The sequence below is a fragment of the Ascaphus truei genome, chromosome 3 (assembly GCF_040206685.1).
Source record: "Ascaphus truei isolate aAscTru1 chromosome 3, aAscTru1.hap1, whole genome shotgun sequence".
Taxonomy (NCBI): Eukaryota; Metazoa; Chordata; class Amphibia; order Anura; family Ascaphidae; genus Ascaphus; species Ascaphus truei.
Window position 1 is genome coordinate 65170696 of NC_134485.1, and position 19993 is coordinate 65190688.

Consider the following 19993-nt stretch of genomic DNA (forward strand, 5'->3'; position numbering starts at 1 on the left):
TTTTAAAGAAAAGAAGCATAGCCTTGCGACATTCCGGTGCATGCCCTTCATACAGGTCCACGTCCCTACAAGGGGCGGAGATAGAAACAAACTCTTGTTACAACTGGAGGCTAAGATGATACACAAATTGAACATTAAAGTCACCTAGAGGCCTCAATGAGGAACCTCAATCTGGGATGCCTTCTGTGATTGATCTTTTATGAAAACACTATCAAGACTTATGCATCTAGTGTTCACACTGACAGCCTGGAGACATGTATGACATTTTACACACGAGTTGATCTGATCCCTGATCACAGATCTTGCTTTTCATTTTACTATATTCCACTGCCTTGTACAGTCATCTCACTTACCTGTTTTGGTTCACAGGACATATCTGCTTTTCTTCCATTGTACTTAATGATTTGTTCCCTCACGTATCCAGTTTGATACAATGCCCGCGGGAGGTTTATTGTTCGTAGGTTTCTCATCCTCACTATGGACAGCCGCACTGAGTACGCATGTCTGAACGCCATGACGACCGTAGACGCCTTACCCAGTCAGTTGCAACAGTACAGCTAAGACGGATTCAGTGTTTACCTGCTTGACAGCCGTTTCAAAATGGCCGCCCACTGATGATCAGAGACACCTGGAGGGATATCTTGCGAGGTTTGTGATTTTTTTTTTATTGTTTCTGTGATTAGGTGCACTGGGGAGTTGGTATAAAGTCACTCGTGGTTCTGGCTTCATTGCACACACCCCTGAAGAAGATCCTTCTGCGGGATCGAAATGTCGGTTTCTGTGTCTGTTCTAATACACTTTTGATCATTACCTATTGAGTGTTGTCTATTCTTTGACGTTCTTCCGGATGGTAACGTATTATCGATCTATCTATAGCTCTCATCTCTCTATACATCATACACATTTTAAGTTAGTGGGTGAAAAAGGCGACAAATAACCTCCACCGTTAGTATGTGTATATGTCTGCAGCAAGGGATTCTGGGAAATTACATGCAAATGAGCACCCAGTGCCACCTTTGGCTTCAAATCAATTTTGACAGGGACCCCTATAAGCTTATGCTTGCTGCATTGCACAGCTTTTCAGCACAGCCTGGGTTAAGATGCATAGCCAGTAAACCTACCCACAGACAGCAGTTGCGACCTTTTGGGTCTCATCAGTGTGAAGCTTGTTATACTGGCTTTTCAATTTGAAGCTTGGATAGGTATCCACCACACATTAGTTAAGTTATGGTGGGTAAAAAAAAAAAGTGACCAAAAAAAACTGTTTTTGCTCTCTCCAGCCACAAAAAAAAGTCAAGGAAAGATTAAGACACACGCACACACAAAAGGTTGGGCCCTTCTATCTGTTTCATGTCAGAGGTAAAGTTGTGTCTTTATAAGTGGGATTTGAGCTTCCCTAAATCAGAATTATTCTAACAAGGGAGTTCTATCAATAACACGTGAGCTCTCATATCTCTGATTTCACGACCGTTGAGAAAAGATCTAATATTGTTCGTCGGTAACTGTAAGAAATGGTCTTTCCCTCTAAAATTCAAGCATATGAATGATGATTGCAGGACAATTATTGAGAGGATATTTTACAAAGTAAAGGAAATTTGTTTAATTTATTTTAACACTGGAATTAGTTCTGAAGGTCTTCTTAGCACTTCAAACCTTCCTAGATGTAGTTACATATGAAGTATTTGAAGTAAAAGAGGTGTGGTTAACCTATTCTAACACACCAGAATAGAAAGGAAGGTTACACGATGGTTTTAAGTTGCTTAGGGAAGAAGCTCAGCAAATGACAGTTGAGTTATAATTGACAGCCATTGGCATAGCTGGGGAAATAATTTCTCATAATAAGCATGCGTTCCTTATATGTTCATAAGGAGATATTATATGACATCAGTTTTAAGAACAACACATGTGAATACCATGTTAGGACAAATACTTAAAGTTAAGATGTCTGACTGGGTAGTTTTGTCTGGATAAATATCCATCCGTTTTAGCAGGTTTAGCTGAGAGACGTGTTAAGACCTGGAGAGTTGAGGATCAGGATTTAACATCAAGGTACCAAGATCCAATAGAAAGATTAAGAAAAATATGCAACCATCTTTAAGAATACCATCATTTATTTGGAACGTCACCGTCATTTTTGTACTATTTTTTGTATGCGAGTATTGATCTTCAAATTAAACGTTGCTTTTTGTGTGTAAAGACTAGAATGCGGAGTTTTGTTATGCTTGAGTAATTAATAGAAAAAACAGGGCATTTAACAGTAACGTATAGGTCTTCTGTTTTATTCCCCTTTTATTTGATGAAGCTGTGTGTGTGTGTGTGTGTGTGTGTGTGTGTGTATGTGTGTGTGTGTGTGTGTGTATGTATATACTGTATATACAAAAAGTGGCACCTAGCTCCCACCTCGGCACTGCATCCGAGGGATTAACACTCCCACCCCGGTGCTGCAACCGAGGGAGTCAACTCTCCCACCTCGGAGTGATCACCGAGGGAGTACACCTCCCCCCTCGGACCGCTGGGATGGCGACCTGGGCAGCCCAAATCTGAATAAGGGCAGGGACCTGGAGGATGGACTCCTATTGCCCCCTCAGGTGCTGCGAACTCACCCGCGCGATGGAAATCGAAGCCGTGCACGGGGTGTGGACTGAGGGGTGACCTGCAACAGACCACAGCTGGATATTGGTCCCGTTGGTCAGAACTTCACTCTCGCTGGTAGGAGGGTCAAGGCGGTGGAAAGCACAAACACTGCACCGGCGGGAAACGCGTCAGAGTTCCTTTTAACTGTGTCTGTCAGATTCATGGCATAATGGCCAAATAAAATAGTTTATCTTTTTATTTCACTTTTTGCCTTTTGTTTTTGCAGTGCTCTACCTTACCCCCAATTTTTCCTATATATATATATATCAGTACTGTGTTACCCGAGCTTTAATAATCAAAAACGAATAGACGATACCGTTCTGTGGCTAACTAAATGCTTTTATTTGTGGGAGCTTTCGAAATACACTGATCTCTTCAGAGATCAGTGTATCTCGAAAGCTCGCACAAATAAAAGCATTTCGTTAGCCACAGAACGGTATAGTCTATACGTTTTTGATTATATATATATATTTTTTGTTTTTTTGTAACCTCTTCTGTAACAAGCTGTTTTTATTATATTAAAGCTAGAATTTAATAAAACACTATCTTTGGGCTCTAATTGAACCGATGACCTTTTTAAAGCGATTAACCGCATTTTTGGACACATTTTGCTATATTGTTTTTTTTTTTGTGTTAATTAAATATTTTTTTCTAGAATAAAGTGGACCAAGGACTCGAGGGCAAGATCTTCAATTATTTCTGGCGGTTTCAGAGTAATCGAGGTGTACAGTAGTGTGACTGTCTTTGGGGAGATCTTGCTCATTGTCAGTGCCCCGAGAGGTAAGAAAATCAGCTGGATGCTAATAACCCCTTTCACATGGGCAGTACAGTAGTGTATATGTGACAGGGGGATTGCTGCTACAGGGGGCCTTGCACTTGCCTTTTCTTTTTGAATCTCACTTTTGATAACAGAGATCTTTGCCTTCACATCTTCAATCTCATGGTCAGGGGTAGTGTGGAGCAGGGGGGTGGGCTCAGACTCCTCCAGGGAGGGAAACACTAGGTCAGCCAGCGGCATGTACCACTTGCAATCATACTGCTGGTACTTCCTAGTAAACGACAGGGAGGAAAGCACAATGCAGAGCATAAGACAAATGCAACATGAAGTTACTGTTGGTCTTTAAGTGGCAGAAAACAAGAGCCACGGATATTTTTTTTTTGTCATGATTACAGAATTTGGAAAATCTCTTCCAGCAGTGAATGAATTAAAGCAGTCCTGTCCATTAAGATCTCCCTTATGAATCAATTCTATAAAAATGTATAAAGAAAATGTGCTGTTCAAATTAAATTCTGTTACAGGTTATGTGGTTTCTTTTAGAAGCTCAAACAGAATCACTTTTTGTAACAAGCATGAGCCTTTCCTTTAATAATTTTGGCATATGTCCAGTATTCCCGTAACATAACCATGTTCTCTCTCACTAGAGCGAAACCCACTTCTTAAATCAATCTTTATCAACACATTTTACATGCCTGTAAAGAACCATACACGTTGTATAGCTTTGCTTTTTTCATTAAAATAGAGAGATCATATCAGATAACACTGTATATCTAGTCAAACAATTTTTAAACAAGGGAAACATTTTCGTGTCTGTACTGTATATGAAATAGAGGAGCATGGCATTTGGCCATATGTATACAATAAAACCAAAGCTTATACAGCATAAGCAGTCATGGATTTATGCTCTATGAAAGGAATAGAGAGTTTTTCTGCATCAGATGGGGCAACCTTTTCATTACACATGCCACACTGTAACCTCACGACATGCCACCTGTTCATGTTCAGGGATAGCTGCACAGAAATATCACTAGCTTTATTTGTCAAGTATAATATGTGCCGGGGTTTATCACCACATTCATCCTCTGACTCAAAGGACATTTGAGCCACTTGCCTTTAAAACTAGTTACATAGTAGATGAGGTTAAAAAAACAAAAAAAAAAAGACATATCCATCGATTTTAACCTATGTTACATTAAGACTGATACTCGCCCTATATTTGTATTTACAGTATTTTGATCCACCCATTCACCCTCCCAGGCAATCTCTCTCCCCACACCTGCGACCTACCCAACAGACGTCCTCTTGAGCTTGGCACAAAGGAGGAGGTCTGTAAACAGGAAAAGATGCCTCAGCTTGCGGGAGCTTTCAGATAGCTCCACCAAGAAACCATCCTTTATCAGCTGTCGGGTCTGAAACGGACAAAGAGCGGGTGATCGGAAAAGGGGCGAGTAAGAAGGAAGGCAAGTGAGAGAAGAGTAACAGAGCACGTCAAAAGCTTACAGACTATTCCTTCCCCCACGATCAAAGAGCAGAAGTATGAGAAAACCCATTGCTTTAGATTCCCCCTGCAGCTGCAGATTCAAGCAGAGAAAGCAATAGCCAAGTCGAACAAGATAAAAATCAAATGAACATGTAATCAGCAAAAGAACAGTACAGCAGCATGTCTCGTTTCATACAATTCATACTTCTCCAGATGCTTTATCAGCAACTGGTTTAGTCTACTGACTTTTAAATAGCTTTAAACCTCGACTACCCATTAGTTTCTGGTTAGCAACGGCTTATTTGTATTGCATTTAGAGCACAGGATAAGAAAGGATTCTTTTTATTTCAATTACTGTGACTTCAGTGGCCATTTGTAATGTCTCGCATATTTCACAACCTTCTAGACTAGTATCTGATGAAGCACCTAAGGGGAGGTGAAATACGTTAGATGTGCATTTGGTGTCTCCTTCAATGGTATGTAGCTAAAATAACAAGGAATAAATTAACTTAGTCACTGAATTGATCCATCCCAGTGGACTGATGTCTTGCTAATTAGATGTTAATTTATGCTATGTTCTAAGCGCTGTGACTATTGCTTTCCTTATCAAAACCCTATCTCTGCAGCATATAGTACAACATTAGGAGGTCAGAATTTACGACATGGATACTAGCACATTGAGATAGGTGGAAGTATGATCTAGGGTAAAGGAAGCCTTTAATTTGATCGTTTCGGAAGTATGTCAACATCAAAGTGATTAGGAAGAGATATCAGCATTGCTATATATATAGCTTTACACCTTTGAGAACCTTAAACACTGACGCTATGAACCTTAGTTTGTGCAATTCCAAGCAGCTCCAAAAAGCTCAGCTTTATATGAAAGGGCTGCTTAAGGCTAGGACTGTGCAGACATCTTTACCCAAAACACATTATGCTCCCCTTCCTATGATAATCAAGCTGGATCTGAAGTGCAGGAAAGACTCGCTGATCAGACAGATTGAAAAACAACAAGGTAGCACTCCTTATCTAAAGTACTGAAAGTAATAGCATGCTGGTGCTGTACCCATGTCGGTCCCATTGTTCTAATCCAAGGCCCAAAGAAAATATTCAGGAGAATAATGAGGAAAAGGCGGCACCCACAGACTGCACCCAGGAAATATTAATAGAAATGCTCTTTTGAACATGTGAATAAAAGGCACAAGCTAGTTTTGCCCGTGAGTTCGGGTGCCGCCTCCTCGTTTCCCATCAGAAAAGGCAATTGAAAGATGAAAAAGGAACCAGCACTTCAGGGATCATATAACACATGATCTGGGATATGCGTCACAATTGGCTTTTGAAGCAACAAGGCACAAGAAAAGCTTGGTTATCTTCAATTAAACTTTTCAATGGTCCCAGAACAAAGGGATTAATCAGGTGTCATACAGTATAAGAAGCTAAAAAATGTGAGGCATCAAAAGAACCACAAGCAAAGTTTGAAAGGGGCAGATTTGCGCAAGTGACGATACTCACTACATGGCCCCTAGCTCCTACACCATATGCCCTGCACCCACTGTCAGCTAAAAGAGTCTCATTGTGAACAGAAGCACAGCTGTTCGCCTCCTGCCTGAATGAAGTCAAGCAAGCTTTCACAGTGCTGATGTCACACTGAATATTGTGCAATGTAAATAAGTGAACAATTAGCCTTTATAGCGGAGATATTTTTAGCTGAAGTGTAATCTGACAGTGGCCGATTAAAAGATGGGTGTTTGGCTTGGCAAGGGTTTAGCTAATGTTTTTCAAAGTTTTAGTAGCCATATTTTACTCTAGATAAGTGTAAATTTGTTGTTGATTGGAAAACCTTATACCAGCACTCCTGGTCTTTATTGTTCATTAAAAGGTAGCACAACCTGCAACAAATCTACAAGGATATAGCTGAAAAAACAAAACATTAGGTAAAATTTGGTAACAGTAGAAGTCCATCAGCTCTCTAAGGGGCTTATTATATATCCGCTGAAGCAGCCCATCAAGCCTTTTTCGGATGCAATTCCTCTTTAAAAATGGCCCGATCGGCAGCTTAGGTAGACATAGAATAAGCACCTCAGGTTCAAAACATTGGCATTTGCCTGATTCACTGTGTTCTCCTTCATGGCACGGACATATCCTTCTCTGTCTTTGGAAGGGGTCACCCTCCGCTCGGCTGGATACACGGGCAGGGGTCATTCTCGTTACCGGCCTTGCTCACCTCTCCCTTTGGCGTTGTCACAGCCGTTCTCCTGGGATCTATGTCCTCATTAATGCTAGACAGGAAATTTTGGGAGATCCGGAAAGCGTCCTGCAGCAGGGGATAGTCCGGGTGATCGGTTGGGGTGTGTTTAAGGAGATCCTAGAGCAAAAAAAAAAAGTGATCACATACATGGGTGATCTCTCTACAGTATGGTCTCATTTATCAAATCCTCATTCTATTCGATTCCCTGCTATACCAAGCAACTAAAGGAGAAATCAAGTCCATCCAGACGGAAATAATGCTGATCTTGGGCAGCCAAGTCATAAGTTCCTCCTGCGCTCACTTGACCAGTCAAAAAAATGGATGCTTCTTGGAGGGCCCCATAGGCATCAATTTCTTTGACCACTACATGTAATCCATGATCTTGAACAGGGGTGCACAAACTCTGCTGCTCGGCGGTTAGAGGCCCCAGGTTCTTACCAAAGCATTTAAATTAAATGCCGGGAGACCACATGAGGCCTCTATAAATTCTCTTACCTTGTCTCTGATGGCATGTCGCCATGGCGTCAAATGACGCCGCCGGGTCACATGACGACGCATTGCCATGGCAACACGACGGAATATGAACTGGCGGCGTCATTTGACGGCGAAGACAAGGTAAGGTAAGAGGGGGGGGGGGGGCGAACAGGGGGAGAGAGCAGGCAGGGGGCCGCGTAGGGAAAAGTTTGCGCACCCCTGATCCAGAATATGGCAATTCCACATGACTGATGGTGGTAAACGCACAGAACCATGCTCTTCACTCATCTTTCAAGACGGGTATGGAAGAAATATAGCCACTGTAGCAAGCTCGCTCAGTAATATATAGTTAAGACAGTGGGGGTCATTCATTAAACTGTGATCGTGCCTATCGGGACACTATGGCACAGCAGCTTGCATTTAAGTCAATGGCCATTCCAGTGCAACGTTGTCTCGATCAGACCCATCACAGATTGGTTATTCATTAATGTATTAACCTGCATCAAACCCTACTACTATGCATTTCACATGGGATACATACGTATGTCACCCAAACAGATGTCAAAGAAACCAATAGCCCTAATAATCTATTAAGGGAAGCCTCAGCCAAACCATACATTGGAGATAACATACAGGAATAGCAATGCAATATGAATGTTCATTTGAGTATGTTTGTGATTCCTTTGGTCACCCCACAAACTTACATCTAGCATGAGAAACCACTCAATGAAATACATCTGGGTATTATTTTTGCCAATGAACTCTGAATTGTGACTAACCACTTAAATAGAAATAAATAAAAATCTCAGAGCTCAGCTATTCCTAAGGGAAAACGACAGAATCCCGACCCTTGCCCTTAAGCAACGTAAATGAGTCACAGATTTATTAGTGTTAAGACACAAACGTACAAAAACAAGTTGTCTCATTCAATGAAAAATTACAGTGACGTCTTATTGATGGGACTAAATAAAACATTACAAGCCAGACACGACAATTCTGTAGAGATGCTGTGCAGGATTTCCCCCCCAATCATTCATAGAAATGCCAATCAATTTTTTTCCCATCATGCGTTCCCCACATTAAGCCATTGGTTGGAAATTGAATTTTATTTCAACTTGTATTTTCATAGGGAATGCGAGGCCTTTTCAAACAAACATTTCCTACACTCCCTTCTTGTGTTTACCGTCCGTGTTCAGAGCATGCATCACGAGTTTCTGCAAACAAACGCATCACGTACACATTTATGTACATGTTAATATGATATACGACTTTATATTATGTTTTATGGCCTATGTGCAGATGATCTCAGTGGCATTTGCCCCACTAAAACACAGGAACTAAAACCAATTGCAGGCATGTAAGAGACTCATGCTATGCATCACGGGCTACAGACATTACTAAAGAATTGTATACATTGGGCTTTATTCACTTATAGTTCGTTTCCATTTACTAAAGGAAAAAAACAGGCAGCAGAGAAGAGTCAACATTATACTTTATCAGCAATTAGTGTTGCAAGCACCTGGACATTTAATTGATGCATTTGCCAGATTTGCTAAGATCTATACGGTGCGAAACAATCTTGAAGTCATGCTAGGATCTTCGTTATTTCAAAACACTGCACATATTCTTCATCTTATCAGTGATTTATACATCTGGCTGTGGGTAATCTTATGGGTTAAAATTTGAGGGACTCGCCCAGGGCATATTTGCATGTTTTTACCCATTTTTTGTTTTTCCACGTAATAAATCAACTATTTTTATATTGAACATAACCCGGTGTTCTGATTTCATTTGCGAACCTGCATATACAGAGAAATGGATGAAAAGTAACATATGGATTGTATTGCCTCCCTATTTAATCTGGCATCATATAAACAGCGGAAGTGGAACAGATATCACCAAGGATCAGGCTGAAGCAACTGCAAGTGGGAGAGTTACTCAAGATTACCCACAAGATCTATAAATCGCTAATGAGATGAAGAATGTGTGCTGTGCTGTGCTTTGTGATAATGAAGATCCTATTATGACTTCAAGGTTGTGCTCCATGTACTGCTAAAGAAAGAAAAAAGAAATTTCTAAACATGGGAAAAACAAAGATAATTAAGTTATACCCACCTGTGTACCCCTCACTACCATAATTCTATTTAATGGCTATTAAACCAAAAGCCGCCACCCCCCTCCCTTTTTTTTTTTTATGCTGCAGTCCACTTAAGATTTATAATTTTATTTAACTTTATGGAAAAAAATGATATACGTGAAAGGTGCCCAGCTCATGTATTTACTGCAAATTACCCATAAGGCCACTAAGAGATGCACTAATGTAGTATACATGTCTGTAATGTGTCTAGGACTAGGCCCCCAAAAGTCCCATGCACTGTTATTTGTAAGTGCCAATAACAGTGGCCACATCTGCAGGACTCTCAATCATAACTAACTGATTGCACAAGCAACGGATTACTACATCATGTTTGAGGAGATATATTTCCATTTGATATATATATATATATATATATATATATATATATATATATATATATATATATATAACTGTATGCTCATCTGCATGTCTTAGGCAGGTCTGCAACCCCGCCTTTCACCATTATCACCCAGCACTTCCACTGTAGCAAGGGATTCTGGGAAATGACATGCAAATGAGCATACAGTTATATTTCCATTTGCTATATGCTTTGCTGTGGAGGGTTTTTGTCACTTTTTTTACTCACCATAACTTAACTAAGTATATATATATGTTCTGAAGGAGAGGAATTAACTGAGGGTTAATTGTCTGTCACCTTTTAGTTATAATGAACAAAATAGATATTATGGTTGTGTGTATGTCCACATACATGATGCCCTAGTTCAGGGGTGGCCAAATCTAGTCCTCAAGGGCCCCCAACAGGTCAAGTTTTCAGGATATCCCTGCTTCAGCACAGGTGGCTCAGTCATTGACTGTGCCACAGATTGAGCCACTTGTGCTAAAGCACGGCTATCCTGACCTGTTGGTGGCCCTTGAGGACTGGAGTTGGCCACCCCTGCCCTAATCTGTCCCTGTCATTTGCTTGCACAGGTATCTTGATCAAATGATAAGCAAGTGCATGGGCAAAGGTAAGTCACAGAGTAACAAAATGACCAGTAATAACACATAATATGGTGCTAGGGCCTTTTAAATCACAAAAAACATTTCCCACAAGGTAGTGCAATGTTTAGCAAGGGTAAATAAGGAAGATGTGGAACCTAAAGGGAGCAGCCATGTGGTCAACATCTGACAAGTATTTCTCAGCTAGTGGTGAACCTAAGCAAGTCCCTCTAGCTATCTCTGCTCTGAGCATTAAAACCTCATGATGTGATCGCTTCAGAGCAGATTGAACTGTTCATGCATGGCATTGTGTACACCAGAAGCTCTACATAAACAGATGACAATGAGAGGATAAGAGTTCCAGTGCTACAGTTCAATATTAGACGGGATAACACAGTGATGTTGGGTCTGGCTGGGTAGCTAGATACTCACATGAAGGACCAGGGTGCTCCGTGTCACACGGTCTATGGGTTTGTACAGCAATGCTAAAAAGAGAACAAGGAAAAGCCATTAGAAGGAGATAAGCTGCATGCACAGGAAACCAGCGCATTACTAGGCGGGCTGACAACACAAGAACACTGTCCACACAAAGCGAGAAGCGGACAGGGAGGGAGGAAGCCAGGAGGCCGACACATAGACTGCAGCCCCTCATGCATACTGTTCAACCGAACCTCATTCAGCGGGTTTCAACTATCCTGTCATTTTCACTTGCCATATTTTCTAAAGGGACAAACTTCACAGGGAAAAAGAATATCCAGCACGGTCTTTGAAGGGGCTGAACGGTGATTAAATAAATAAATATAAATATATATTTAGTTTTTTCACATTAACATAATTGTTTAACCCAATCTCAAATATAAATCTCCCCTTATAAATATCTTCATCCTTCGTTAAACTGCATATGACCGTCTCTCCCTATTCTCTCTCGCTCTAATTCTCCCTAATTGTCACATTTCACATGACCCAGAATGCCTCTTCCACGTCAGCTCCGCTATTCAGGGCATGGGCTTTTTGTGCAGTCATTATAGTAATGTGTATTTAAAGCCAGTTTTCCAATTGGTTGGCAGCGTTCTAAGAAGGTTATTTGATACATCTAACAACCCAGTGAAGTTCAACTGGGGTTCCGCCTGCTCCCCTCAAGGGTTCCTTGTCCGCTGGAAGGGGGGGGGGGGGAGAGGAGTGAGAAATGGGTGGGAGCTGGGACAGCAGCTCCCAGCGGCACCCCACACAACAGTGCCTTGACTGGTCCCCAGATCAGTAGCAAGCGCCCGGTCACTGCAACCAGCGAGCAGTCCCGGAGGCAGGGGGTTTGGATCATTATATGTATTACTGTGTGCGGGGAGCGAGAGGTGTTTATACGTCCCCACTCCTTATAATGCACTGGGTTACATAGGGTCGCCTTCCAAGATGTTCAGAGAGCATGCGCTGTGCCCCAGGAACGGTGGGTGGGGACAGGAGTGTGAAACAGGGGGCCCCATACCACTCTCCACCAACCCATATCCCCCTGGGGCACCACAATGCCAAACTCTTGCCCCCACCAACCGTTTCTAGGGCCCATGGAATGGGGAGCTGTGACTCCCCCTGTTAGAGGTGAGTGTGTGTGTGTGTGATGTAAGGGGGGGTAGAGAGAGTAGAGAGGGTAAGGGGGGGAGTGTGTGTGTAAGGGGGGGAAGAGTAACAGGGGTTGTGTGTGTATGGGGGTGGGAGGAGTGTGTAAAGGGGGAGAGTGTGTAGACGGGGCAGAGGGAGGGAGAGACTGATGGACGAGGAAGAGATGGATGGGAAGAGGAGAGACGAACGGACGGGGGGGAAGGAAGAGAGACGGACGGGGGAGGAAGAGACTGACAGAGGGTGAGAGGGCCAGAGGGAGTGCAAGATGGGCGATCGGGGAGGAGAGAGGGTGGAGGGTCCCCAGAATGTCACAATCTAATGCTAGGGTTCCTTAACCAAAGAAAGGTTGAAAACCACTGTAATCTCAGCACACGTTAGAAGATCACTCAACCTCAGAGTACAGGCAGATCTTTATTTCACCTTGGATAGTTTCACTGCCAGACATACAAATTCTTAGTTACCAGAACCCATAAGGCTGGAGTATAGTGCCATATTGTAATTGAACGGTCATCACTTCTTGTCATACTATGAATCCATATAGAATACTATATAGCAGTTTTATACATGGAAAGAAAACTAAATATGGCTTTGCCTGCACCGGCTCTTTTGTACTGGTATAATCAAAGAGAATACTTTTTGGTGGCACCAGCAACATATTTAATCATGGGTCTGGCTCTCATAGGATACAAATCCATTCATGTTCACATTAAAGCTGCAGTTCAAGCTGCCGTTTAAAAATAAATAAATATATATATATTCCCCATTTAATATGTGCATCAATACAATCTGCACACTGACAAGTGATTAGCTAAGCTGCAGATCGATCTGTTCTCCTGTAATCGATCGCTTGCTCAGGGTTATTTAATTCAGTTCTTGCACAGCATTCTGGACAATGCAGTCCTGGAATATGATTGACTGGGAAGTTACTAGATACAATTGGTTCACTGCTAGAGAGAGGGCGGGGCTCAAGAGCCATAGCCTATCAGAACGGGAAGGGGCTGTCACTTTGGAAATGCTTCCTACATTAGAAACATCAAAAATGTCTTTAAAACAATCTTTTTTTTTATTTTTTAAATGCTACAATTATTTTCTCATAGTACAGAACTGATTTATTAAAAAAAACACACATGTAGGATATTGCTTGAACTGCTGCTTTAAATGATCAGATGTGCAGTGTGTTCAAACCTAGCTTTCCCTGCATCTTATTAATGTTCGATCATTTTATTCTTTTGCTCCCAAAATATGTTACAATCACTGAAGACAGATGAATGAAGGAACAAAGGGCACTGCGGATTTGAGCAAAATAAACTCATTTATTGAGCCAACACGACGTTTCGACCTAAGTGGTCTTTTTCAAGTGACAATGGCATAAATACATTCCACAATAGTAACATATAAATAGTGCCCCAAATCCCCACAATGCAGCCTGTCCAATTAGTGTAGATGAAGTTCATATGCTGAGACAGTCCCTTTAGCCAATCTCCAATCTGTGCTCCTTTACACCAGCTGTTGGTGCTCCACGTTATTATTACAGCGGGAATCCTTTTGGATCCACACATTAAATACTGTATACCCAAATGGACTAAATGACTTTTTGTCATTAGGTTGTTTCATTGAGGAGAGATGATTTTTTTCCTTAGGTTGCTGCCATTGCCTGCTGCAAGTATACTCGTTCGTTTATACTGTACCTCTGGGGTTAGGCATTTGAATTCATTGACAAAGACAAACCTTTTTTTAGATTTTTATTATCAACACTTAATCACGGTGATATAATATGTCACACAGCCTATTCTATATGTGGAATGCTGATCTGTTCCTCCCCTTTCTCCTCCACTTATGCATTATGGATCATTGGTGATGAAGACATTCTACAACACTGTCTGACAGATGAAGATGACGCACTAGGATCAAAACACCTGACCGATTTGAAACTGGAGATCAGTTGTTTCCCCCCCCCCCCCCCCCCGAGCCTGCAGGACCGCAGGATGATTAACAATCGCAGGCGCAATGATTCTGCAATGATCTGCGCTTTCTGCGATCGGAAGGGGTATAGGGATGAAGAGGATCGACCGGATTGACACCGCGCACGCGCGGACTTGAAACGCACGATCGGAGATGACGTGCAATGGCAGAATGGGACCAGGATGCGTTCCAAACGCCAGAAACGAGGAGTGATGACGTCATCAAGATGGATGCCGGATTACACAGGAGCAAGGAGGATGTGAACACCAGAATCTACCGTGGAGCACCAACAGCTGGTGTAAAGGAGCACAGATTGGAGATTGGCTAAAGGGACTGTCTCAGCATATGAACTTCATCTACACTAATTGGACAGGCTGCATTGTGGGGATTTGGGGCACTATTTATATGTTACTATTGTGGAATGTATTTATGCCATTGTCACTTGAAAAAGACCACTTAGGTCGAAACGTCGTGTTGGCTCAATAAATGAGTTTATTTTGCTCAAATCCGCAGTGCCCTTTGTTCCTTCATTCATCTGTCTTGGACTGATTGCAGGCTTTCGTGCAAACACTGGAGCACCGGTAATTGTATGTTTTTTCTATTTTTGAGGTGTGCAGCATCACTTTATTTGTTCTGGACAATCACTGAAGAGTCACGATACGTATATGAGAAAAATGGCTTCATCATAAGGTGTTTTCATGGTCAGGGCACAAGCAGAATAGACACGGGCTGCTGGGATAAGGTTTGGAAATCTTTTCATCAGTGCAGACACACAAGCAAGAAAATGTTTCCAAACAGTCAGGAAGGATATTGTGAACTTGTTGAAACAGCACTTTAATACAATACTACAAGAACATGCTTTAATTTAACCAACAGGGTAATAATGAGGTGCTGTAGTGCCGACGATTATTCTAAAACAAACCTGGGGCAATCTCCAAAAAGACCCAGGTACATGCTGGGCACATGCTGCAACATTTCACACATTTCTGCAGACAGACTAATGGCCCATCGGATTAACAGCGGGGGTCCCCGGCAGTCCCATTCAAACTGAATGGGATTGCCAGGAACCCTTGCTGTGTTAATCCGATGGGCCATTAGCCTCTGGCTAGTTTAAGGCAAGTTTTAGAATACTCGTTGGCTCGTCTGTAGTGAAAAATACTGTAGGTAGAGCACTCCATTTCTGTAGGACATTCTTGTAGCATACGGGGTGTAATGTTATCCCATTTTCCCCAGTATCAATTATGTGATTTACCACGTGTGAATACGAATCCCAAGCATCCGATTCTCTTGAATAGTTCATACAGGATTGCACTGAGATAAAACACTACTAGCTCTGTGCTGCCAGCAGCTAACTCTCCACCCCCTGCCAGCAAACCTATAATCAGCAGATATAAAGAACATAGAATGAAAGGTGTATGAAAAGAGCCCATTTACCCTGAAACCAGAGATTGCATTACACCCTATAGTGATGCATACTTTCTCACCTATTCTGTACAATAATACATAGATCAGCCATCATCTATGCACAAAGGGCACATGGTGTAAGAGTGGAACATGGCCTCCATCAGCCTGTGGGCGTGCATAAATCAGACATCAGTTATCACCATCTTGGATCAATAGGGATTTTGATTGGCAATAAGTCCTAATCACTCAATCACTTTGCATTTGGGTTTGCCATCTGCTTTTTTGTCTCATTATCACTTTGGAGTCTGCTATAATTATTACCTCGAGGAGATGCAAAACTGATATAAATAGAAGTGGAGTTGGCAGGCAGGGGAAAAAAAACAAAACACGCTCATTAAAGCTCACTGGAATTTAACGCCTTTATTCCCGGACAATTTTCAACATCTGAACATATTAGATTGTAAGTGTTTGCTGTGTATTAAGTCAGTAATGGTAACAGCACTGGAGGTATTGGGTGGTTGGTTATCAGATCTCCCCCTTGCAAACTAAAAGGTTAGTATAAGGAGGACTCGTGATAGTTACCCATCGTGTGTGATTGTGGTTCCCTATGATCCCGCAAGTATAGCTACAGATAACAACCATTTTTCTCATCTAGTCTGCTTACTTGCTACAATATCATAGATTTGACAGGACCCGAGACTTTAATGCTCTACTTACTATCCCTGTAGTCTCCCTTGTGTCTGAGGCGCACAAGCAGCTGGACCTCTACAATACAGATTTGCCAGATAATCCATATTGAAAAAAAGCACATCACAAAGTGGCTGAATCATTCCCTTTTTGTCTCTCCCTCTAAGAAAGCAGAGCTCAAGGTGAAAGTTTTCCCATGTCTCGCTTTCCCTGGCGGCACGAGAGCTTAGAACCACTGAAAAGCGTGCAGGGACAGGCACTATGGAATTAGGAGTGAAGTTGCATTTACATTTCCAGATTCAGTCACCCACAAGTCGTAAAACAAACGTAAAGAGTCAAAGTCTTCATATATTTTATATTATATTTAGTGTTTTTTTTTTTTTATATTTTCAGCTATAAAAATATATTTTAAAAAGTGCAAGTTTCATGGCATAAGTCAGCAAAGCTGCCTCCAATGGTCTCTGTAATACATTAGTTTGACCTTGTTTTCATGGTGTTAAATGTCCTTAATTACGTCTTTTCTATACATTTACTCCAGCATAACAGAATTCAGCATTCTCGTCGTTGCACACAAAAACAAAACGTTTATTTTGAAAATAATAACTTGCATACAAAAATAGTAAAAATGGCAATGATGATGTTTCAAATAGATGATGATATTCTTAAGAATCGTTGCACATAGTAGCTTTCTGTAGTTATCTACTCCAGATATTAACACGTCTTTCTCTTCATGATGTTACCCTTCTCTCTGCTTCCTGGTCTCTGGCCTTCCTAGCCTCATTAAGTTTCACTGCTGTCTTTTTATCCAAATAGAACGACCCGGTCAGCCATCCTAACTTTAAATGTTATATCCAAACATGGTCTTTACCTACAGTACTTGTGTCATGTGAACTTCTTCTGAACATATAAGGAGCTTAAAGCTTATTGTACTGAAATGGTTACTTCAGCATATCTTCATTGGTTAAATGAACTTGTCTATCACAGCATTGATCCCTATTAGGATCTACAGTTGTTAACCAACTGGATACCATAGAATCACCTTGTGTGTCAATTCTTGTTATTAGAATAGACTTCACATGTAATAAATCTAGGTCCACAAAAATAACCTTCAAACTCATTCTAGTGTTAAAACACATTTTATCTTTTTTTAAGACATCATTTCAACAATTGTACTGTAATCATTCATTCATATGCTTAGACTTCTTTTTAGAAAAATACCATTTCTTACACATGGTGACTCGTCATTTACATTTTTGTGACACACATATGCGTTGTGACATCAGGATATGATGACACCTTGTTTGAGAATAACTGCTCTGTTAATTTTGAGCCCAAACAATCTACGGCTGCGTCCCCGCTAGCGCTGAGCGGGCGGCACTTGTCGCGTTCACTTTGTGCAAAGTGAATTCTCACGTCCCTGCTCACGCGGCACGCGCTCGGGCACGCACGCTCTCCCAAATTTCGCGCTTGGGAAGTTAAAAAAAAAGTGTGTTTGAAGCACGATATATATATATATATATACAGTGGTTGACAAATCACCAAAAAATCTACTCGCCACACAAAAAAATCTACTCGCCACCTAGTACCAAACGTGTGCTGCTTGGGCCAATATTTACTCGCCCGGGGGTTAAATCCACTCGCCCGGGGCGAGCAAATGTATAGGTTTGTCGAACACTGTATATATATATATATATATATATATATATATATATATATATTAAAAACTTGCTTCTTCCTGTGACAAACACACACACGTGAATCCAGTGCAAAAGATTTATAGGCGAAGCACTTTTGGGTAACCAAGTCACTCTGGGATAAGTAAACAAGTACTATAGTATTGCTCCGGGCCATCTGAAGTATGGCAATTAGTCAGCTTTCTAGACATACGCTATGCCTGGTAATCTGCAGAAAACTCATTACTGTGACTGCGCTTCCTTTAATAGGAGATCTTATAATGGAAAAAGAGTGCAATATATATGTTAATAAGTGACAGTTACAGACTAACTGAGCTTACTTATTATAATAGTATATATTGCTTTAACATTATTCCACAAATGATTGATCTATATTTTTTCTTATCCACCACTGCACTGTTCTGCGTTCAGAGAACGTTTCCGGCACAAGTCCCTACTTCAAACATCTCACAATCTCATATCTGCTGCCTGAGGCACATGGAGCTAAAACAAGAGGCTTAAGTTCATAAGAATAACAGCAGGATTTAAAATTGGTTTCAACCACTTCAAAGACTGGTTACCAACGGTAAAAGAAATCCCGGGCTGTTGTATGTCATATCTTTGTTGTCGGGATGACGCATGCCTGTTTGCATTCACTAGTTGGCGAGTTTATTTCCTGCTTAGACCACCCACACACACGGACGGTGTGGTCCAGACTAAACCACAATCCCATCAAGCAAAATAACACAGGTATGTGCTGCACTGCAGATCATTATGCTGAACAATAATCATCCGTTAAGTATGTTCCCTTTGTACCTTCCATAAAACATACTGACCATCTACTCTTATTTTATCATTCAGTTTTTTTATTGGGACTAACAATTGATACTATAAGACCAACTTTCCTCTCTCCCTCACGTCAGCAATACTGATTTACAAAGATTCCGTGAGTTAAACACTGTATTTCTACTTCATTCACGAGTTAAACACAGATAACAACCTAAGCTAAGCTTATAGTACTTACTTGCGCGTGATGGAGGCGGAGGCGTCACCAGGCTGGCTCGGCGTGATTGGCTGAACCGCTCACGTGATTCGGCCGTCGCTTGAAAAGACAATTTTTTTTTGTCTTTTCAAAACGTGGTCGCGCCATTGCGCTCGCGAACTAGGGGCGGCCTCATAGGAATTCTGCCATTTTTTCTGATCACGCGCGAGCGCCATCGCACAAACTATAATCTTCGCCTCAGGCAGATGATGTAGTTAAGTAATGGCGAAAAGAATGGTGAATAAACAGACAGGGCAATCGCTGGATGAAAGGGACAGTGAGAAATAGGACCATACAGTACATCTATCAACAGTGTGCGGGGGGCGATGGGGAGGGAGAGGGGGGAGAAACATTACAAACAAGTGTATGAGAGTGTGTTAGATTTACATACATGCGAAAATACACACCAGGGTCTGACTGTGCAATACCAGAAGCTCTTTATTGAAGGCATTTGCCCTCATGCAACACAAAATGCAGAAACAGAAAACTATTGCATAATGAGCGATACAGCTTGCATCATTACTATTGTGTGTTAATAATGGGCAGCAAGGCTGCAATTAGTTGCAATGCTGAAGACTAAATACGGTTTTGAATTTGGCTGTGCGAAAGAGCACAATTCAAGTTACTAGTTTTGGCAATTATATTTCTGCAATTTTGTGTTTTTGAGCCCTTTGAGGAAGTTAAAATCTTAAAATGTGCTATTTGTCAGTCACAAGTGGCTCCCGTCCATATATGGAATCGATGATGTACCATGGGAAAAAATGTCCCCAAATGTCTTACGTCATAACTAATCGTCTTTAGCACATGGCAAAGCAAGCCATCTGATTGGTTGCTTTACCATTTAATCCATTTTCATGAGGTACGCGGCAACAGGCAGCACTATATATGGACCGCCCCACCCTTCCATACCATCTCAGTCGCTTTCAG

General features: G+C 41.5%; 1 protein-coding gene across 5 annotated transcripts in view; it reads right to left on the minus strand.

Moving 5' to 3' along the window:
- ABR (ABR activator of RhoGEF and GTPase) overlaps positions 1-19993 on the minus strand; it is a 229914-nt gene that overhangs the window by 101806 nt on the left and 108115 nt on the right. For all 5 annotated transcript variants that reach the window (XM_075594180.1, XM_075594183.1, XM_075594181.1 and 2 more), the window contains 4 exons: positions 11120-11172; positions 7114-7254; positions 4700-4821; positions 3515-3683 (listed from right to left, as the gene is read on the minus strand). In XM_075594180.1, coding sequence (XP_075450295.1) covers positions 3515-3683; positions 4700-4821; positions 7114-7254; positions 11120-11172 — 485 coding nt within the window. The remainder of the gene's footprint in view (positions 1-3514; positions 3684-4699; positions 4822-7113; positions 7255-11119; positions 11173-19993) is intronic.